General features: G+C 42.9%; 1 protein-coding gene across 1 annotated transcript; it reads right to left on the bottom strand.

Moving 5' to 3' along the window:
- Window positions 1-489: 489 nt before the first annotated feature.
- On the bottom strand, window positions 490-23,288 carry SYT13 (synaptotagmin 13). Its single transcript, XM_081835611.1, has 6 exons — window positions 22,738-23,288; window positions 15,982-16,204; window positions 13,451-13,585; window positions 12,295-12,608; window positions 3,693-3,822; window positions 490-2,018 (listed from the first exon to the last, which is right to left on the bottom strand). Exons 1-6 carry the CDS (start codon window positions 22,918-22,920, stop codon window positions 1,711-1,713), a joined length of 1,293 nt encoding a protein of 430 aa, XP_081691737.1. The 5' UTR covers window positions 22,921-23,288; the 3' UTR covers window positions 490-1,710.
- Window positions 23,289-23,827: the final 539 nt, after the last annotated feature.

Raw genomic sequence — 23,827 nt, 5'->3', positions numbered from 1 at the left:
TGAAGACATTGAGCCAACTATGAAAAGGGCAAATTTTGTGCTAGGGATCATTAGGAAAGGAATTGAAAATAAAATGCCATTAAAATATATATGGTGCAAATACACTTGGAATACTGTGTGCCATTCTGGTTGCCTCACTACAGACAGGATATTGTAGAGCTGGAAAAAAATCAGAAAATGGAAACCAAAATGATCAAAGGGACAGAGTGACTCCTCTACGAGGAAAGGCTGCTGCATTAGTGTATTTTAACAAAATAAAAAAATTCCTTCCAGTAGCACCTTAAAGACCAACTGAGTTAGTTCTAGGTATGAGCTTTCGTGTGCATGCACACTTCTTCAGATACACAGTGTATCTGAAGAAGTGTGCATGCACACGAAAGCTCATACCTAGAACTAACTCAGTTGGTCTTTAAGGTGCTACTGGAAGGAATTTTTTTATTTTGTTTTGACCATGGCAGACCAACACGGCTACCTATCTGTAACTAGTGTATTTTAAGTTTACAATAAAGGCGAGCGAGAGGGGACATGATTGATATGTATACAATTATTCATTCCATTGAGATAAAAGTTTTTCTCCCTCAAAACACTGGAACTTGTGGGCATTGAACGAAGCTAAATTTTGGAAGATTCAGGACAGGCAAAAGTCCTTCTTCCCACAGCACATAGTTAAACTGTGGAATTTGCTCCCACAAGAGGCTGTTATGGTCACCAAATTGGATGGCTGTAAAAGAGGATTAGACAAATTCACGGAGGTAAAGGCTACCAGTTGCTACTCTCTGCCCCCATGGTCGGAAGCAAAATGCTTCTGAACACCTGTTGCTGGAAACCACAGGAGGGGAGAGTGCTGTTGTGCTCTGGTCCTGCTAGTGGGCTTTCCATAGGTCAGGGCAAAACAAAAGTCAGTCACTGTTGGCCACTGTGACAACAGAATGCTGGGCTAGATGGACCATTGGACTGATCTAGCAGGCTCTTCTTATGTTTTAAGGGCACTTCCAGAACATTCTATTTTCAATTTGGATCCAATCTCACAGCAGCAAATTCATGTTGAGTAATTATAGTTGATTGGGAACTCTCGCACAACAAACCCGCTTCCCCAAAAGATAAGATGTTTTTGCAATAACAAAAGTGACAGGAAAATGCAATCGGAAGTGTTGCATAACCCTTGCTTTGATGCAATGTTATCTAACCTCCTGCAATCAAATCAGAAGGAATGCTCATTAAGTAGCCAATGTCAACTACACTTTTTGTAAACCACTTTCTTGTTTTTTCTTTTACAGTCAAGTGGTATATAAATTTTATGAAATAAATCAGTAAATAAATACTCCTCCTGTAAACAGATCAATGAATGATGGATGCTCCATAAATAGGCCATCCATTAGCGCTCTAAATGTCTTGAATCAGATCACTTTCCGCAAGTAAATATTACTTGCTACTCGGTTGCACTGGTGCAGAAGACCCATATGTAGAAAGCAAGAAGATGGTCCTGCAAAGAGAAATGAACCACTGGCTACTTTTCTCAGCCCATTTCCAGAATGTTCTTACAGCAGAAACAACGAAAGACAACACCAATAAAACAAGACTTGTGCTTGTGAATGTGTCCATTTCATGGTTTTCTGGATGTTGAAATAGATCTAATTCCCCGCCCCGCCCCACCCAGCCCTGAGACCAGGTCTACTGGACTTGGGCTGGTTGGCCTGTCTACCTCCATAGCTACATGTGTAGCTGGTGCCACATAGCAATCTGCCTTCTGGGGTTCCTCAGCATCTCTTCCCAGTGGTTCCTTTCTGTGCCGGTGGCATGCAGGCCAAGGCTGCACTTCCCCAGTAAGCGGTTCTGCCCATCATCTCCATCCTGGCTTAGCATCTCCAGCTCCACACTGGAGGCACACAGCAGGTCATGGGGCACCTCAAACATGATCATTTCATTCCAGACAGGGTTGATCTTGTGCTTTGCACGCTTCGTCTGCTTCTTTTTCAGTTTCAGGGACTGGTGCTTCAGGGTCACCTTAACAGATATATCTGCAGGGACAGGGATATAGATAAAAATGATAAAAAGTGGTCATTTGATACCATTTCCTCCTGTCCTTCTAAAATCTTACTGTATTGGTAAATTGCAGCAGTCATTGAGGGCCAAACTAGATGGATGCCGGTTCTTTTCATGTGTCAACCCAATCCTTGTATAAGGCAGGGAATGGGGGTCTTGCTTTAACAAGGAAATGCAGGAAAAGGAGACCAAGGAAATGCACTGTTGATGTCCATCTCTATCCCATTCCCTTGATTCCTAGCAGGAGAGCCGGGAGCAGAGAAACCCTACGGAAACAACCAACTGTGGAAAGTTAACGGGTAGGAGGAGTTTCAGTGAGTGACTTTTGTGTGTTTATTTTTGTGTTAAGGTGTGTGTGTGTGTGTGTGTGAGAGAGAGAGAGAGAGAGAGAGAGAACACTACAGTCATACCTCGGGTTGAAGTAGCTTTGGGTTGAGCATTTTCAGGTTGCGCTCCGCGGTGACCCGGAAGTTACGGAGCGTGTTACTTCCGGGTTTTGCCGCTTGCACATGTGTGGAAGTGGCGAATCGCGACCAGCACACGTGCAGACACGCGGACACAGGTTGTGTTCACTTCAGGATGCGAACGGGGCTCCGGAATGGATCCTGTTCACATCCAGAGGTGCCACTGTATATAGAAACAGGGTGGAAATGTGAATGACAGTCCCATCACAACTAGTTTGGCTCTAAGTTTCTGACATCTACCATAACATAATATACAATCCATACAGCAGGCCCTGTGGCCCTCCAGGTACTCTTGGAGCCCAGCCCCTATCAGCCTTAGCCAGTGATGATGGAAGTTAGAGTCCAGCAATACCTGGAGGACCAAAGGTTCCCTCATCTCTGCTATATGCAAATTCATTCATGAAGCTTATTGTAACACTGCCTGCCACGTGTCATAACATGCGTAAGATTTCTGCTTGTCAACTTTGTTATCCCTTCTTTCAGTGCTACAAGGTTGCACTACTGGGCACGATTGATTCACTTATGCTAATAAAAGGCCATGTTGCCCAAAGCTGAATGGACAAGCAAGCAGACATTAGGCATTACTGCCTGGAAAGCTTAATGAAAGGCATTAGAATGAACAATAAAGAGCATTTAGTCAGGACTTTAGAGTGTTCTAAGTACTCCGTATCTCAGCAAATGTTACAGCCACACTGTGAGGTAGGTCAGTATTGTTATCTTCAAATTACAGCTGGCAGTGGGGAGCTGAGACTCAGAGGCACTAGCTTGCCTAAGACCCATCCAATGAGATGATAACTACAACAACAACAACAACAACAACAACAACAACAACATACCACCCATCTGACTGGGTTGCCCCAGCTACTCTGGGTGACTTCCAGCAAAATATAAAAACACAATAAAACATCTAACATTAAAAACTTTCCTATATAGGGAATACTTGGTGGTGTCTTCCTTCCTTCCTTCCTTCCTTCCTTCCTTCCTTCCTTCCTTCCTTCCTCTCCTCCCCCCTTTGTTTTTATCTTGTAGTATCAAAAAAGCTTAAATTTTAAAAAAAATGCAGAAAGGGAAATTGTGACTCACTCAAAGCCTGCACACTTCATTATGTCAGCTAATTAAATATATTTTCTCTACCTGGCTTAATAGAAAGGCATCCCATCAAACATGTTCCTTTTTCACACTCACCCTTCCCGAGAAGCTCTTTCAGCTGTTTGGAGTGGAGATTCTTGGCTTTTATGAGCACCACAAGCAGACGGTTTGCTGCAGGCAGATAGCTGATGGAAAGGAGAACTTCTCCATAGCCTGCATCTGGCTCCTGCAGTTCAGTGAGATAAATGGGGAAAGAATGTACTCTGCACCTTCTACATTAGGCCATGCAAAGGACTGAGCAACTGCACAATGAAGGGTGGAGGCAGCAAAGAAAACTCAGAAGAATATGTAGTTCAGTAGGCCACTATGAGTTCCTCACGCTCCTGTTTTGAGGCAGAAGCTTAATTCACCTGTCTCACACTACATTCACCTGTCTCACACTACATCACACTACATTGTTTGTTTGTCTTATATTGGCATGCTGCGGTCCATGGGGGATGGTTGCAAAGCCAAAACAAAATAATGCAGAAATCCACACTTTAGCAAAGTTCAGAATTAATAATTTTAGATCTGGGAGATGAGAACAAGCAGACTGAATTTTGAAATGGGATTTTGAGCAACATTATTTTTTTTTTTTAATGTAAAAAAATTAAATATTTAAATCCTGCTTAAGAGTTTTAAAGCAATGCAGTTTGATATCAGCTTGCCGAATTTGGTGGCCAACTATTCAGTGGCCCTGGATGGACATCCCTGCTCACATCAGTAGTTTCATTTTGCTACTTCTTTAGGGCTTGAATGACCATTACATTGTAGAGCAAGGTCTCATCCACACTTCTGCTTCTCCTGCCACTTTCCCCTGGGAAAACCTGCCGCTTACCACTGAATTGGAACAAATGTTTTTTGGAATATCAGTTTTTCCATGGATTGTCATTTGCTCCAATTCAGCAGTAAATAGTGGGGGTTTTCCCAGGGACAAACAAACAAAAAAACCAGTCAGACCCATGCCTAGAAAGCACAAGTGGAAAACCTCTCAGATTCATGCTTTCTAGGCACAGGACAAGCAGAAGTGTGAACGAGCCCCAAGACAGATGCGCATCAAGATGTACATGGAAACACAGAACCACAGAATTGTAGAGTTGGAAGGGATCCTGAGGATCATCTAGTCCAACCTCCTACAATGCAGGAATATGCAGCTGTCCTATATGGGGATCGAACCTGCAACATTGGCTATTGGTGAAGGCTGCTTACATATGTAGGTCTCCCTTTCTACACCAGAGTGGAGCAGATATTTCACATCTTATTTATGTTCTGTGAAACATTGCCCTCTGCTCTCCTGCTAGCTGTTGATTGTGTTATGTGAGCTGCTACAGTGACAGTTCTAGCACACAGCACTAAAGCATAACTCATATCCTTGCTGTGATGACAGCAATTAAAGGCAGCATTTGCACAGGAGCTTTAATGTGTTGATGAGCACTGACAACAAGAGAGGGGAGGAAGAGGCTTCTTGGCAAGTAAACCAAACATAGGGGTGTGTTTGTGTTGCAGAAGCTTAAGATTGATTCATAGGATCGGGCAGTTAGTAGCTTCTAGGGATGTGACACATTTCACTATGAATGGGGGGGAGGGGAAACATCTGAATTGAATGGGGCCAACTTGGTTCAAATTTCATTTGTTATTATACAAAGGATGGATACAAAAGGATACAGCAGAAAGGAAAGAGAGAGACAGAAACCAATGTAATTTTTCTTAGTGAATAAGGAAATCAAGGTAACTTTAATAAATTAAAAATAAATGAATTTAGCAAATTAGTAATGGAGTCGGTTTAAATAACAAAATTCTTGCAGGAACCTCCGTTCTTAGGTGCACCTTTTATTAGGAAATTCAATCTAAATTGAATTATTTGCATATGTTAGTAGAAGAGACACTGGATATTATCTGGTGAGTTGGCTTGACACTACACTGAAATGCATACCTAGGCTGCAATCCTATAGTCCCCGGGAGAATGTGTCAGTCCCCACAAGATGAATAGGATCTATCCCCTGATGCTGGAATAGAGCTCCAACATTAGAGAGGAAAAGCTGCCTTTGCTACTAGCTCCTCTGAAGCCCTGGATGTTGGAGTTTTGATGTCCAAAGGGCCCAACAGAGCGTGTGCCAGAGGCATGCTGAGACCTGGTTGGGACATGAAGGATTCTAAGCCCTCCTGGCTCCCTGTCATACCCCCAAATTTGGGGAAAATTTAAAGATGCTTTTTAAGTATGTCTAAATCTTTCTGTGAGCCCTCTCATTGTTTCCAATAGGAGGGAATATGTTTTTTAAAAAAATTAATTTAAAACAAACAGGCCACATGAAGGAATGCAAGATTCTTCCGCTGTCGTCACTCTGCCTGTTCTGCCCCTGCAAGGCCCGCAGAAGGTGGTTAAACCACCTTTATGTCCTTTCTCACCTCCCTTAGGATTATAGCCTTTATGAACTATAAGCTTAGCTGCAGCATCTTTTTAAATGAACTGTCAGCTGTGCTCATCACTTCCTCCTTGGCAATTGGTGAGAGAGCAATTTCGCTAGCTTCTCTGAGCAAAGGCAGACCTTCTTAAGGATCACATAGTGTTACTGGGTGTGTTTTTTAAAACTCTCCTTTGTCCCTTAGTTATTGACCTTGTAGACTTCTGACCTCCCTTTCTCTCAATCTCATTTGTCCGACTCTCTACATATATCCCCAAACACAGAGCAATTGCAGTGGCAATTTATCTCTCTCCCAACCCTTTTAAGTGAAAGCCATATGTTACTCCAATAGGGAATCAGCTGCTAGAAAAAGAAGGGGCATAGAAGCAGGAAGAATGAACATGTGTGCTTTTAAAAGATGCAACAATGACTAGAAAAGACAAAGGAATAAGGGGACGGCATTTTCTTCAATAATCCTATATACTAAAAGCAACTCATTTTCAATGTGTCAATATTTATGAAGTCAACATGACACCATTCATGTACAAGAAGAAGGTATTAGAGACTTTGGGTGAAATGCAAAGTTTGCAGGAGTACAAAAAATGGGAAACCCTTTATTTATTTATTTATTTAAAAAAACTATGGGGGAGGGAACTCAAAACAGTGCAATGAAGGCTGGGCATATTCAGGGGTCATAACATGCAAAGTATATATTGGGGCTAAATAGAAAACTGGGGAAATGTGGGGGGGGGGTGGAATGGAGTATCCTGGGAAAGGTGGCTGGCTAGAATCATGAGCAGGAGAACATACGGCAACATTTTATTGCACATCCCGCTTGTTTAATTTCTTTGCAGAAATTATTTTGTATGTTTAATAAATTCATCTACTGTCCTCATCAGAACTGGTTCTACGGCAGTTGTGTTCCTAACTGAAAAAAGAATAATCTCTGATAGATAATGTTCAACAGAGGGAAGATTATTTGAAATGACCTGTTACTCAGAGGACAAGGGAACAGAACCCCTCCCCGCAATCTCGCCTTTTAAGAATAAGAGGGATTTCCATTAAAAAAAATCTTAAGGACAGAACTAGATATTGTGAAAGACACAAAGCTGATGTTTTGTGCCTTTCATAATATCTAGTTTTGTCCTTGAGTTATTATTTTTAAAAATGGGAATCCCTCACCAATTGTTTGGTGTCTTTTGAGTGACAAGAATAGCTTCATAACACAGTGCTGCCCCCTATGCACTGGTTGCCCCCCCCCAAAAAAAAACCTCAGGAAAAAGGACTTTTGATAAAATCTCTATAAATGGTTGTGGTGATTTGGAGGTTTAATCTGAAACCAAGCTGGATTTGAGTTTGTTGTTATCTCTGTTATCTCTCCCTCTTTCATTATAGATGTTGACTTATTTTCTGGATATAAGTTCTGTATTATTTTGTTAATACTACAGTGGTACCTCGGGTTACATACGCTTCAGGTTACATATGCTTCAGGTTACAGACTCCGCTAACCCAGAAATAGTACCTCGGGTTAAGAACTTTGCTTCAGGATGAGAAAAGAAATCCCGCGGCAGCCACGCAGCAGCAGTGGGAGGCCCCATTAGCTAAAGTGGTATCTCAGGTTAAGAACAGTTTCAGCTTAAGAGCAGACCTCTGGAATGAATTAAGTTCTTAATCCGAGGTACCAATTTTTCATTCACTTGGCTAGATGGTACAGATGGGGACAGTCATGTTCTGTCTTCTGGGAGTAGATACATTTTCTATGAAAAGCTAGCTGCCAACTTTATCTGCCTGGAATAACTCATGCCTCACACTTAGTTTAGAAAGCCTAGCCTCTCCAGGGAAACTCAAAATGGAAGTATCAGCATTGATGCTGGAGATCTGAATGCCATTGACACATTCATCTCAATCCTCTCATCTGAGCCTCTGTTTAGAGCATCGCTTTCTAGACTACTTTTGTAACAGGAGATAGAAGAGGCTTCTCTTAAATGATTGATCATAGGGATGGATGAACTTATTTTATATTCAGTGCTGGTTTATTTTTATTTTTTATTTTTTAAGAGAACTGGATTCATTTATCCTATTTGTTGACGAAGGTTATTGGAAAAATCATACAAAATTCACCTATTTTTAAAAAAACAAACCAAAGTATATAGAAGGCAATCCCAAGGCTTCCTCTTTCTTCTTTTAACATGCTTAGAACACCTCTGTGGTCAAACAGTTAAACAAACAAACAATTTTACAATGATTCCAGGAAGCAACTCCATACCATAACAGGCATAATACTTCTTGGAGAATTCTTCTTGGAGAATTATATGGAGAAAAAGATGGGTGCCCCATGCACCTATAGGAGCAGCCATCTTCCCCCCCACCATACAATGTCCTTTGAAGGTTACTGTGAATATCAGCTGGATCTGCTCATCAAATTGCATGACTGGCCATTAGCATCTCTATTGAACGGTATAAAATATTTTGATCAAAATAAACAAACTGAAAGTTAATTTTCTGGATAATATTTCCGGTTAACTTGAAACAAGCAAAGGGTTAGATACTGGGACTTCAAAATGATAGCAACTAAGTAGGTCATACTGCTCAGGCTCTCATTGAATTCCATCCCTCTGCTAGCTTACATAAATACTGAAATAGGGTGAACTTAGCCCATCAGGTTTTAAGAACCGAATAAAAATCTTTGGGGGGTGCAAGGTGAAAAATCCAGCACCTTTTCTTCCCACTAATAAAGGTGGACCAGGTGGACCAAGATGCAGCCCTCCTGCATGCATCTTACTGAAGGAAGGTTCTCTCTTGCAGTTCTCATTCATTCAAGTGGGGAAGAATTTCTCTCTGATGGATGTTGTGCTACAGTTTGGAGCTGCTTCCCACTCAGCTGTCTTGAAGACACTCCGAATCTGTCTGCCATGGCAGCTGCTTGTCTCATGGTGGAGTTGCCTCAGTGTTGTTTCAGTGAAACTAATGAGCCAGGAACCTTATATAAACCCAGTGAGCCATCCTTACGATGAGCGATTGATGAGCTGATGGCACAATACAATCATTTTATTTTATGTAAGCCAGCAGGAAGGAATGCAAGAGGAGCCTTACAACTTAGTCATCCCTGTGGTTTTTATGATCTGGCGAGTGTTGTCCTGATACTGAGCCAGTCCTAGCAGGAATCAGTGTGGCCTTTCTGAGCTAGTTAGGAACTCACCTCTGGGCTTTCATTGGAGAATAGCAAAGAGGACAGAGCCAGCATTATTATTTTTCAGCCATGCTGTTGCGAGGGCATGCGAAGCTTTAAAACAAATCCTAACGAGCTCGTTCCCGGAAGCGCGCTGACAAAAATAGTGTCTGCCTCTCTCTGATCATCTTGCTTGCTCCTAGCCTAGCTCTCAATTAATGATTCAGGACTTATGTTTAAAGCTCGCTGTGTAATGGCTGCCGCTCTGAAGTCCCCGATGACGCAAACCTGGCTTTCTCTGCATATCTTCCGCATCGGAAACTGGGGCACACAACTCGAAGACAGTTAACCTGCTCCTTACAGGTTTGAAGCAGAATCTCTGCCTTGTCGCAGTTGTGTGGGTGGCTGTGAGGAAGGCCGAGTGCAGGAGAAACAATATTGCTGTCAGCCTTGAGATATAATTGGATACGATCGCCTGCGCTAACTACGCACGGGCAGTTTCTTGGCTTTCTTGGTATTATTATCCGATCCTGGAGGCCATCTGCTAAGTTGACAGAGACCATCTGTTTCAGGGGTGCAATTAACCACCTGCTAGCTCTTGCCTCGGAGGAGGAGTAATTGGCCTAGGCAAGGGGCAGCACCTCATCTTGACAACCACAGGTTTCCAGGCTGGAAAGAGCTCCCTGGTACCCAGGGAGTCCATGAGGAAGAGCGGCTAGCCAAGTAGGGAGGTTGGCAGGTTGGACCAGACACTATCTCTCAATCTGACCTAGTTCACAGGGGTATAAAAGGAGGAGGGGAACTATTTATGGATGTATTTTATTCTAAGTTTTATTATGGCCTTTATATCCCAGGACCATATAACACCGGTCCTAACATATCTACATTAGCTCCCAGCATAATTCAAAATGTTGGTGCTGACCTTTAAAGGCCTAAATGGCCTTGGCCCTGTATACCTGAAGGAGCGTCTCCATTCCCAGACACTGAGGTCCAGCACTGAGGGCCTTCTGGCGGTTCCCTCACTGAGAGAACTGAGGTTACTGGGAACCAGGCTGAAGGCCTTCTCGGTAGTTGTGCCTGCCCTGTGGAACTCCCTCCCATCAAATGTCAAGGAAATAAACAACTATCTGACTTTTAGAAGACATTTGTTGGGCGGCATATAAATTATATTACTACTACCACTGCTGCTACTATTACTACTACTACTATTAAAGTTATGCATGGCATGGAGAAAGCATATTTCCTCCTCCTCCTCAGACCTCTAGAACCCAATGAAATGGAATGGTGGCAGAACCAAGACAGACAAAAGGAAGTATTTTTTTCACACAGCACATAGACAAACTATGGAATTTGCTCCCACAGGATGTGGTGATGGCCACCAACCTGGGCAGCTCTACAGCATATTAGACTCATGAAATATAAGGCTATCAATGCCTACAAGTCATGGTGGCTATATATTACCTCCAGTATCAGAGGCAGTATATCAATGAATACCAGTTCCTGAGAGTTGCTTAAGTTCATTCACTGTCTCATGTGATTCTATTCGGCCATTGTCTATCCTTTATAATTAATTTCTTAGTAAATGTGTGTAAGCCAAACCAGCCTGTCACATTATTGTTGTTATTACCAAATTCTCCTTAGTGCATGTGTTTCTGTTTATTTCCATTTCACACACTGCTTGTTACTGGGTTACGGTGCTCTCACATGCACAAGAACTCACATTTTGTCATTTATCATCATCAACATCATCACCATACAATCATGCCCTGTTGTTAAGAATCCATTATTGTGTCTGGCATGTGATGCTCACAGCAAACCACATTGTGACCTTGAGGCAAAGTTGGGGGCAATTGTAGAGGTGGAGCAGTTTCCTCTCTCAAGCTTACTCCGTCCTCCCTGCCCCCCAAGCAGAAGCAGCTTAGGCAAGTGGAGTGGGTGAAAATTGGCTTTGGATTGGGTGAAAATTGACCCACAATATGGAAGTTTCTCATGCCCAAGCCAGCCTACTCTCCAAAACAAAGTTTGCTGCTCTGTAGGCAGTATAACCTACAGGCACTGAATCTGTGCCTACAAATGAACCACAGAATAAATCCCTTTTAGTATTTAGCAAAAACAAAACAAAAACACACTCTGGAGCTCTTTGTCTGAAATTTGACAGGCATCTTACTCAGGAAACCTCTCTCTGCTACAGTGGTACCTCCAGTTACGAACTTAAATCGAAACCATTCTTAACATGAGGCGTACTTTCGCTAATGGGGCCTCCCGCTGCTGCCGCGCCACCGGTGAGCGACTTCCACTCGCATCCTGGGGTAAAGTTCGCAACTAAGGGCATCTACTTTCGGGTTAGCGGAGCTTGTTACCTGAAGCATTTGTAAAGAGGAGGGTACGTAACCCGAGGTTCCACTGTATTTGCAGACCAATTGCCCACAAAACTCTAGGGATGATAAAGTGGTTCCTTCTTCACCCACCCTAAAACTCTACATGCTGTCCTTGCAGGAAAACCATTGCAGATAACCTTCTGAACTTTTGCAGGATCCATATACTCAGAAGGGCCTCCCATGTCTGCAAATTTATCCAAAGTTATGTCAAAAAAATAAAGACATAGTAAATGTTTCCATTTAAGGAACAAACAAATCAAAATTAAAAGTGTCCAGCAACACACACACAAAAAAACCCTAGATGTATTTGCCTATCATTTGCAGCATTTATCCTCTTTGGAGAAACTATAGTGCCTACAAATTTTACCCACTTCTGTCAAAAGGGAAGCTTTTATAGTGGTTGGGGTAAATTAAATCTTGTTTTTCCTAACAAAAACCCAGACCCAAAGTCTAATTGGGCAGGTCCTGAATCACTTCAGAATGAGGCAGTTACTTTTCCAAAGCATGACATCAACTCCAGACTGAATCTTGTGGCCAAAGGATTCAAGAACAACCTTGCAATTATTACTATGTAGTAAAATGCATTCAGGACTCTAAAGTCCTTGAACAGTGTCCACATTTGGGTTCAGCATCATCGGCACACAGCATATTCACTCCCTCCCAGAGAATACAATTTGTTTGAATAATAGCTTAAATAATTCATAGGATACCTTGTCAAATGTTTTCATCTTCTCACACTGTACTGTTCCATATGGCTCCCCTACATTTGCCAGACTTGGTTTAATTTCCCCCACGATGCTGTGCCTAGAGAATTTATCACAGTTTCTCAAGGTGAGAGTCAGCATTGCCTCAGGTAGCTCCTCCTCCTTTACTGGAAACAGTAGAGCTTCCTCCCAGACAATCTGGGGCTTCTTCTTCTTCAACACAGTTTGAGCTTCTGAGGTGCTGGACTTGGTCACCAAAGTGCCTAGGATATAGCAATCACAGCCATTGTTCTGGTCTCCTGCTGCACTTCCATATGTAGCTGCAGAACCAGGGAAAGAAAGATAAACTGTACTTAAAATGAATACCAAAGTACTTTCAGGAGAAAAATTGCCGTTTTTCTCTTTCAGCATTTTGATTTAATAAAAACTATTCAAACCCATCCTTGTGCAAGGATAAAGGGTCTCTCCCCCCGCCCACCCTTATTGCCAGTAATTGGTGGTATTTGCATCTCTGAGATCTTATGATGGTTTGGAAACTTCAATGGCAGTGATAAAAGGAGTAAGAGAGCGTGGTCCAGCGAACTGTTCAATTTGAAATCTGAATTTAAATCCCAGGTTTGCTTTCAGCTCACTGGCCCATTCAGATGTTATAATCCTGCTAGAATGAACCATGGTTTAGTGGGCTGCAAATGACCTATGTGTCTGCCTGTGCACTCCCTCCAGTTTCCCAGGACACCTGAACCAGGAAATTGTGGCTGAAGGGCTTTAAGATCCTGGTTTGTAGGGAGCCCTTAATCTCAGTTCAAATACCAGAGAGAAAACTTAAGAAACCTTTTGCTCAAGCAGCATGTGTAAGGGGAAGAAGGGAGAGGCAAGGAGAGAGCGCAGGGGCACACACACTTATTACTGGTCCACCAAACTGCAGTTTCTTTGCACAAGGCTCAAAATGTCTTGGCTTCTGTTTGCCATCTGTAAAACAAGATGTTTAGTTACGTGCCTCATGGGGGTTTTATATATGAAATGAGATGGTAACAAAATGTGGGATCCTAAATTCGTTATGCATCTGCTTACTACACATATCTGTGAGGAGAGCTTGCTGTATGATTTTGCTTTCAAATGAAAAGTTGCCACAACTGATAAAATGCAGACATAGGCTCCTTACCTTCAAGAAAAGCAACACACAGTGCATCTTTCTGTTGGTTGTAGCCAAGAGAATAGCGAAGTTCTGGGACTTGGTTGCAGCCACCAGCTTTCTCGGGGTTGAGACACTCAGTGACACATACATCTTTCACTCCACCTGAAACACACATGGGTCTTTTAATAAGAGGATGCCTCTTGTTGCAGTCAAATTTGGCTACATTTGCTTTTCCTCTTTGATTACATCATATCAAATTACCTTGGCATTCCACCATTGTTTTGTGTTTCTAGCCATACCATTGGAACTATCTTTTATTGATAGCAAGTTCTTTATCTTGGCTCTATTCAAGATTTTTAGGCTGGATGGTAATTTAAAATATGTGATTCAGGTAAAAATATGCTATTTCAAGAATAGCAAAGCCAAGCACATACAAGAAGCCTACTATAAGAGGGAGGAAGAGTGGGAGACCCAGGGACAAACTGCGTGAGGCCCAGTTGGCCTTGATTTATCCTTCAGGAGCGGATCCACAGGTGCAGTTGGCCCCACCCTTAGGGAGGGCCTGTATCCTAGCCTGCCTGTGATTGGTCAGTGCAAAAAGCAACAGGCCACACACACTGGCCAGGCCTCCCACCCCAGCATGCTGCCAGATTGAGATGGGGGCCGGGGCCAGTCTGCAATGTTGCCTGACCGTCAAAGGTAAGCTGACTTGGCATGAATCGATGGCCCTTTTATAGAAAGTGACATTTCAACAGATTTTTAATATATTTTTACAAGGTTAGATTTATCATTTTCAATAGACATTAGTTAAAATGTCTAGATCTTGGTACTCCTTCATTCTAGATATATTTTATACCACTCACTTTCGAACCTTGGCCACAGATTTTAGATGGAAAACCCCCCCTCAAAGGACTTGCAATAACTTGATTCAAGGTTTTAACCTTCTTTCCCCCTTTGGACACCTGACCTGCATGCCATTTTACAAGCTGCTCTTTCAAGAAATGGACAAAAGCCTCTCTTGCTCACTGTACTACTAAACTTAGGGTTTGCACATTGTTTGCACTGCCTGGGTGGGGATGATAGGAGCTGCGGTTAAAAACATCTGGGTGGCAGGAGGTTTGGGGAAGACTCTTTTGGACTTTTGTGACTAGAGCCCACTTCATCAGATGCCTCATGTGAGATCAAACTATGTACAGCCTCAAAGGAACAGACAAAACTGGTGAAGTCCGTATGAACGTTGGTTGAAAGCTTTGAAACCCAAGGAGAAGCTGCTCAGGAATGTAGGAAGATAAGAAGCTGCCCAATATTGACTCTTTGGCCCATTGAGCTCAGTAGCTCTCCAAAGTTTCAGATGGCAGATGTTTCCATCTGTAATTAGAGATGCTGTAGACAGGACCTGGGACCTTCTCCATGCAAAAGAGGTGCTCAGTGAAAGAGCCATGGCTCATCCGCTCTTCAAGATGTGATGGATTTAATCCCCCTGTTTTAGCATAAAATGGAATATTGGATTGTATGGACTACAGCTCCGTAGCTTGATGGTTTGATCCATCAAAGCAATGCTTATGCTCTAAATTGTCTGAAATGCTTTTAACCAGGCTCTCCTGGGATCCAGGATGCAGGACTTCAACATCCTCCCCTCTTCCATAGTCTATTCTCAAAGCAACTGTTCCTGTTGAGCATCAGACCATGATGCTCTGGAGAGTGTTTGTTTCTCCTCTTTCCCTCTCTGCTATCACAGTCCTTGCACACACACATTAAAAAATTTATATTAATTAAAAACCTGAATCCTTGTAGTGGAATAAATTGTTAAAGGAAATCACATTAAATACATGTATTTATTTTACATATGCAAATCATTGGGCTCAGTGGAGAACTATTTGGAATCTGATTTCTTGTTTTTAACATTAATTGGGCGACGAATATTCAGAGATTCACTACAGTTCTTACAACGTACTGAGCTGTCAACAACTGTTACACATTTAAAGCTCTGGTCCTAGAGTTCTCCCAAGGCAGATATGTACAATTCATCCTATCCTATCCTTTCCCTAAAACACTTCTCGTTATTATTTCATCACTGGGTCAGTAGTAGCTGAAGCAGTGGCATTATGCCCTGAAGAAGCTGGGGGAACCAAGTGCCGAATGATTTCTGAGTTTAAAAATAAATTTCTCTATAAACCATGTACATGCCTGCTGGAAAATCCCCAGGAAAACAGAATGATTGGAGCTGTCACAAGAAAAAGATGTGCTCTTAAAAGGATGGTTGTGGACAGGGAAAAATCAATAGGGCTGCTGAACATTGCTAGAGGTGAATACAGATAATTTGCTCCAAGTTACAATAATCTAAATTATAGGATTGATTTGTACACTTTTTGCACTGGAGCTCTAAACTTATATTGAACTTGCACTAAAAAAAACCCCCAACCCTCCCACTTAATCTTAAAGACTTCACTAATTTGCCAATTAGTCATTTGTACTGGGAACTGAAATCAGAAAGAGGAAACAGTGTGGTCACTAATCTGAACTGGAAGCAACCACATGTAGTTTGGCAAGGTGCTCACCATTTTGAGGGAGAATGAATAACTCTTCATTGACACGTATGTTCATTCTTTTCTCATCCAGAGCTGTAGGCTTCCCCTTGCTTGGCTCTTTCATCCTCTTTAAGGTATAATCTGCACAGTTAACAATTTCTGACGTAGTCACTACTGGCTTCGGATCATAGATATGTGGAAACTTGAGGATTGTCCTGGGCTGTACAGCTTCTGCTGTCTTCTCAACATTGAACTGAAATGAAAGAACCTCATCAATTATACTGATTGCATTAATTCAGAATTTCTAACATGGTGTTTCTTCAACAGAGGGCAGGCTTATGAAGGCTGACACTGTACTGACAGAATTCACAATGGTTCATAAATCAAAGGGTTGTTTTTAAATAAATTCACCCATGACTATTGCTTCCGTAATCCTATTTTTTCCTGGTTTTCTTATTCTTTTTAGATGCTTTCCTCCCACTCTTCATCCTTCTCTCTGTTATGGATTGAATGGCCCTTTTTCTGTTATGGATTGTTATGGTCCTTTTGTTAACATTTTTATGTGAATCTACCTAATTCACACTCCCTGAAACAAAACAGAAACAGAAACACAGCTATCCTTTGAAATTCACACTTTTACAGATTTCACAATTGTTTTCCAACCAGAAATGTTTATGTTAAGTGCATACAAAAATGCACACCTTAGCGAATATAACATATAAAAATGCATTATGCTTGTTCAACTTGCCTAAACAAATGTGTATATTGGGAAAAATGAAGATGAATACTTTTTTATGCCCTGTGTCCTGGAGAAAATAATCCCTGGAGCTGGGGTATTTGATTGCCAAGCTGAATGCCGAATGAGGGTACTCTAGCTCCCTATGGCACTGGACTGCGTCATGCCAGAATAACAGCATAGTATTACCATTTGTTGCCATGCAGTGGTGTAGCGTGGGTTGCCAGTGCCCAGGGCGAACAAGCCACCATGCTGCTGCTGTAGTGTCTCTCTCCCCCCTCAATAACCCAGGGCCACATTGTGCTGCCTGTCTGCCCACGCAGAGGGGAGCCCTGACAGCTGTCACAACCCTTGGCAGAATCTTCCTGATGCCCATAGGGAGGAGAGCTGGGCCAGGCTGCACTGGGGTTGCCCCTTGCCCGCCTCACTCTGTCCGTGCCTGCACACTGTGGGCCTGTGCTCCTCTGCCACCAGAACAGGGATCCCCGCGGAAGCCTGGGCCTGCATAGGGGCATCTGGTGGTGCCCTCTCATAATTTTGTGCCATGGCCCCCTCCCACACTACACCACTGTTGCCATGCAGCCTCTCTTGCATGGCTCACAGCTTGAGAGCACCTCAGAGTTAGTAATAATAGGACAATGATTCCATTTCCCCTGGACACCTAATTGGACACTGGATTGCATAAGGACATTTTCTGTATGCTGTACAGAAGAGGTGAGGGATCTGTGGCTCTCCGGATGTGGGATTTTATCTCCCATCAGCAGAGCCAATGGACAGGAATGATGGGAGTTTTAGTCCAGCAGCATCGGGCAGGCCGCAGGTTCTCCATCCCTGTTGTACACCTTTGTTTTTTCTATTATCCCATTACTCAATCCCATGAACCGTAACTTGTGAAGTGTGCCACCTAGTCTAAGGCAGATTGCTCCGTTCCTGCAATCCCTTCCTCCTTTTGATTAGCTTCAAAGCGGACCAATGTCTGGTTGCTATAGTTAAAAACATCTAACATTTAAGGAAATGTGGTTTTGGATTTTTTTCTTTTTTAAGTGCCTTCCTCCTTGTTTTAAGCTACGGGAAGTAGGGTGCTGATAGATGTACAAGCTTTATCCCTTGTATATGCATGGTTGTGTCCACACAAATAACATTTCCAATGTTCAGACAGATGCTTTTGGCTACAGCACAAGTCAGGGTGTGTGATTGTGTTGTAGTATATTTTATATCAGGCATGTAGCTGTGGGCTCGCCTTGCAGTGGAGAGCACGAGACATGAGCTATTGTTGCTGCCATCATTTTGTGCCAAAAGCCAGACACTCCACCAGGCAATCCATCATTGCATAACAACCGACAGCCCCCAGGGGAGCCATACACAAGTGCTGTGGGGACCAATCCGCCTCTTCTCCAGCTGCATCTGCTTTTGTTTATTGTGAATACTACAAGTTCTGCTTCTCAAATTGTGACAGCTGATGATTTAAAAGAGTCTTCCATCCCCTTTGCAAATGGAAATGCAACCACCACATCTTAAATAAGATGATATGTACAGGTTTGAAATATGAGAAGCCCTGAAAGCACAACCTTTCTGCTTTCTTTTCTGGACGAGAGAGAGAGAGAGAGAGAGAGAGAGAGAGAGAGAGAGAGAGAGAGAGAGACTGAGACTGGATTGGTTGCTAGGGTTGAACAAACACCAACTGACTCAGAATAGTAGATTTCCATTGTAAGCCAGCCCATCTCAAAACACCAAACCATATGCAAAATATATTTTTGTTAGGTAGATTTCTTAAAACTGGAGAAGCTGAATTTATTATTTGGATTTCTTTTGCAATGCATGACATTTCTTGCAGTGTAGAAAGGCTACAATACAATTATATGTGAAAAACATACTCTAGCTTCCCCTCCATGACCGTGACAATCCCCGATATTGACAAGATTCAGCATCTGTGTTCCAAACATTGTTCTCTTCCCACTGATGGAAAACTATAATAGTGTATATGTGCTAAGGAACTGATAAAAATGGATACAGATAGAATACACTTCCAACACAAACAAATCCATCCATGGCTTAGGTTTGAAACACATATGCACTTGTTCTGAAGCAGACGCTTGGAAAAGGAAGGCTTGTTCCTGGCAAGAGAAGCCTGGTTATTTTTGAAAACAGAAGGAGGAAAAAAAAATCAGAATTATGCAGGCAAGTTATCTAAGGATATCTTCCACCTTCAAAGACAGACTGCCTCTTTATCATGTAATTACAGTGCCAGTTCACACATTCATGTTCCTCGCTTGTCGGTGGCAGCATTCAGCATTGACTGCAGCAGCTAGACTAGTGACTGGGAGTGGCCGCTGGGACCATATAACACCGGTCCTAAAGGATCTTCACTGGCTCCCAGTACGTTTCTGAGCACAATTCAAAGTGTTGGTGCTGACCTTTAAAGCCCTAAACAGCCTCAGCCCAGTATACCTGAAGGAGCATCTCCACCCTCATTGTTCAGCCCGGACACTGAGGTCCTCTTCTGAGGGTCTTCTGATGGTTCCCTCACTGTGAGAAGTGAAATTACAGGGAACCAGGCAGAAGGCCTTCTTGGTAGTGGCACCCTCCCTGTGGAACACCCTCCCTTCAGATGTCAAGGAAATAAACAAGACATCTGAAAGCAGCCCTGTTTAGGGAAGTTTTTAAGGATTGATGCTTTTATTATGTTTTTTGATGATGATGATTATGATTAACTTGAACGGGTGAAACAGCCACTGTAGCCCTACCATTACAGAGAGCCACTTCACAAGACAAAGGAGGAAAAGTGAGAGTCAATATGGGATTTGTGAGTGTATCATTTAGGACTAGATGTATGTGTGCCAGACTGTGTGAAGTAACGACCTCTGATTTGATCTGGCTGGGAATAAGCTTCAATGAAGTTGGTGCACAGGCTTCTGAGTAAACACTTAAAAGATTTCCAGAGAGATGTTAGTCTGCTGCAGCAAAAACAACAAAGACTATTTAATTTTGTTATGGCATAAGCTTTTGCAGACTAGACCATAGTTAATCAGATACATGATCCTCAGTAATCAGGTATTTTCAATGCATGGGTGCAGAGAGGAAAAGAAAGGTTTGTGACAACACAACTAGAGCTTAAATCCTTTGGACATCTATCATTTTTGCTCATGCTGGCAAGGGCTTTGGATACTGTAATTTAATAATATCTGGCTTCCCTAATTTAAAACCCAGTTTTATTGTCACTGGCTGTACTTCTTGGATTCCATTGCCATTTAACTGCAGACTTTATCTTCTTTTTCTTTACACCTATGTGCATTGCAACTGTGGCTCCCACTTCATGCATCTCATGAAGTGGGCTCTAGTTTATGAGATGCAACAATAAGATTTGCTCATCTCTGAAATGCAAAAGATCATTAACTTCAAGCACAACAGAAGGATTAGGAGTCCTTATGATTAGGGTTGCCATATTTCAAACAGTGAAAATCTGGACAGAAAGGTTTGTTTCATTTTTAGTTTTGCCCAAAGTTGTTTTTTGACCATTTTGAGCTATTTTTATGGAAAATTGGCACTCCCAGACACTTTTGACAATTTCTACCCAAACACTGCTGCCGAATGCAGTGTTCCATATATGTCTAGGCAATCTGGATGTATGGCAACCCGAAAATAAGTGCTGGCTTTGGTATTTGTCTGGTTCCATTTAAAAGTGGTATTTGCTTATGGACTTTTAAAAATGAAAACTGCATCAAAATTTGCCATGAGGATGAGTGATACAGTGGTACCTCGGTTTAAAAACAGCCCTGTTTACGAACTATTCATTTTATGAACTCTGGAAAACCGGAAGTAGTGTCCCAGTTTGCGAACTTTACCTCAATCTAAGAACAGAAGCTGAACGATGGAAGGGCACCGGCGGCGGGAGGCCTCATTAGAGAAAGCATGCCTCAGTTTAAGAATGGTTTCGGTTTAAGAACGGATTTCCGGAACGGATTAAGTTCGTAAACTGAGGTACCACTGTAGTAGGGTTATACAGTCGTACCTTGGTTGCTGAACTTAATCCATTCTGGGAGTCCTTTCGACTCCCAAAACGGTTCAAAAACCAAGGCACATTTTCCAATTGGCTGCAGGAGCTTCCTGCACTCAAGCGGAAGCTGTGGAAGCCGCATCAGACATTCGGCTTCTGAAAAACGTTCGCAAACCGGAACACTCACTTCTGGGTTTGTGGTGTTCAGGAGCTAAAATGTCTGAGTACCAACACAACCCCTTCCTCTGCCCCTGACCGCAGGGCATGCTGACATCACTTGCGCATGTCGGGAGGCGTGCACACAGCTGCTGCAGGATTTTGTGGGGGCCTGGACCCCTCCTTGAAAATTTGGCTTCTCCTAGATGGTACCCCTGCTCCAAGAGTTCTGGCGTAAGTCTTTTCCAGCTAAACCACTGCAAACTTTTTTTAAAAACTGAGGGTACTAAGGACTGAACCAGGGACTTCTAACATGTGCTCCATCACTGAGTTATATTCCTCCCCTTAAAAAAAAAAATCTGACTTTTCCATGTACTTTTCTTAACTCCTCCACCCACACCCTGCAATCCAATCACAGAAGGCTTGTATAAGCAAGAGGAAAGAGCAGGGACATGGTATACAGGACTGCAATTAGTAAGATCAGATGACACAGTGTGGTGCAGCCATAACAAAGCCCTATTGACAATCCCTCTCCACTATGGATATCACTGGGTAGTCCTGGGCTTATAACAAGGAGAGAATCATAGGTGTGCTTGAACAAAGGCTATGAGTGCTCTGCCTCTCTCCTGAAACGTAAGGGATGAGCCTAGTATGGATGTATATTTCACTACAGCTAAGCTTATACCAATGTATTTCTGTCGCTCTAACTGCACTGGTTTGTGGCCAGTTTGCATCACCACAATCTTTATCAATCTGATGTGGGGGAAAGTCAGCAGAAAGACTGAAAAGTGCTGACAATTTTGCCAACAAAGGCAATATATCATTTTAAGCAAAGAACAAACAAACAAAACATTTACATCTCAGAACAGGAATTAATAGCCACTTTGAGGGCAAGTTCCATCATTTATAAGAAACAAAGAGTTCTCAACTCAGGTTTCAGCCACATTAGCCAAATATATATTGCTATTGTCATTAAGACTGTTGTCAACTTATCCAGCAATAATATAATAGCCTGTTAATATAATAGCAATAATATAATAGCCATGGATACCCATTTTCCAGATCAGCAACTGAGGCCAAAAGAGAATGATTTACCCATACCTACCCATTCAACAAGTCCATAACTGGGATGGAATCTGAACCCTTTCCTTCAAGGCCAGTTACCAAAATTATGTCAGATGGGCCACCCTCATTTCTGGTTACAAATGATATACTGTAATCACTTTGCTTCCACTCATTTAGGCAAACACTGAGATAACTCAATAAGCTAAACATGCATTATAAGTTAAGTTCACTACAGTGTAACAGGACTCTCCATAGCTGTCATGACATATGTCATAATTAGATTTCGACTGCCAGCTGGATAGGGATGCCTTATTTTAAAATTTCACAAACATATTTCAGTATGAATATGTATATACACTAGTTAGTTACACAGAAGGCTTTTTGTGTGCAGCAGAAGCGTATGTGCATACATGCATGGAAATGGAAAGATCAGTGGGCATTAGGAAACATTCAAGCATGATTACTGTTATTTCGGTTCTTTTTTCGCTTGGCGTCCAGGCTCTTTATGCAAATCAGCCTGGTCTAGCCACCCAGACATTGTGGGATCCCTGTAGGTTTGCCACCCCTGCTTTCTCTCTCTCTTTCATAAAACAAAAGCGGGCTGTTGCTTTGGTAATCTCACACGCCACCTGAGACCCCTCCCTCCCCCCCCCCCCGCTGCCTTCTGTCTTCCTCCCTGCACAGAAGTAGAGCTGCCCCCTGAAACCCTGCAAACACAGAAGCTTGCTATCAATCACAGTATATCACAAACTGGGCACCCCAGCTCAGAGCGCGCTGTTCTGAAGCCGCTGCATCAATGGGAGAAGAGTAGGGCAAAATCAATATGGTGCTTTACCTGCTGGACTGTCTGTAGTACGCTGGGCTTGGCATTTTCTGGGTCCTGATCTTGCTCCTTGTCTGAGGCTCCCTTCCCAGGTTGCTTACATTTGCACAGACAGGTGAGACCGCATAAGGCAAGGAGGCCAGTAGCAGTCCCCAAGGTAGCTCCCAGAGCAATCACTGGGACAGACAAAACCATCGTCTCAGGCTAGGAAGCCACAACTTTACTCAGCCAGCACAAGCATCATCCACCTCCTTGCAGAATTTCTCCCAGTCTCAGCCTCTTTGGAAGAGCGCAATAGATCCCCTCCAGCAGCAGTGGACAGAGAAAAGTGATTCACAAGGGACTAGGGGGTTGCTCCTGCAGGGCTAGATGATCAGATAACCTCTCCATCCCTCCCGTGGGTATTTCTGGCTCAGTGCTCCAGGGGAAGCAAAGAGGAGCGGAGGAAGTTGCAGTTCCATCGCCTGCAGTCCCTTTCAGACTGCGAGCAGGCAGCTTTCATTGAAGCTCGTTCTCCAGCACCACTGGGGAAAGTCTGATGTACGATAGAGTCAGACGTCAGCAAGAAGGGGGTGGGCCGTGCTGGCCAACTCGCAGAAAGTGCATCCAAGCCAGTGACGGGAGACCCTTTAAAAGGGGGCTTGCTGCAAAGTAGCTTGATGGGGTGGGGGGAGAGAAAACACATTGCAATTATTGTCCACACCACACACACACCTTGTTCAAAATTGCATGACTGCTAAAAATAAGAAGCATAAAGTGCATCTGACTGACACTTGAGACAGATAGCCTTGGAAAAAAGATACAACAGGTGCTTTTGCATGCATTTCTAGCAGAACTCAGTTTCAGCTAATGCAGGTCCAAACCGGCGTGATTACAATGTGGGGGGTGGCAGTGAATGTGATGTATAAGTTAGAATCTATAGAGTTTAATTGGCTGATCCAGTGGGGAAGCACTCTTCCGCAATGCCAATCCCCATCCCTCCACCCCAAAAAGATTACATTAGGTAACTGGAGAAGTGTACGAACATCCTCAGGCCAACCATCCTGAGTGTTTGTTTAATGTCCTGGCAGCATCCAGCATCCAGTATCTCTTTGGTGTTGAG

Source organism: Podarcis erhardii, assembly GCF_964252035.2.
Source record: "Podarcis erhardii genome assembly, chromosome: 1".
Lineage (NCBI taxonomy): Eukaryota > Metazoa > Chordata > Lepidosauria > Squamata > Lacertidae > Podarcis > Podarcis erhardii.
Note: the sequence above shows the minus strand (reverse complement) of the source record. Positions and strands in the feature narration are given on the sequence as shown.

Bases quoted from the DNA above. Each gene is read 5' to 3' on its own strand.
- SYT13 (XM_081835611.1), bottom strand. From the start codon at position 22,920: ATGGTTTTGTCTGTCCCAGTGATTGCTCTGGGAGCTACCTTGGGGACT. The intron at 13,586-15,981 runs GTGAGCACCTTG...TGTGTGTTTCAG, and splicing joins ATTCATTCTCCCTCAAAATG to GTGGAGTGAAAGATGTATGT. The intron at 3,823-12,294 runs GTATCCTATGAA...ACTGAACTGCAG, and splicing joins AGATGAAAACATTTGACAAG to GAGCCAGATGCAGGCTATGG.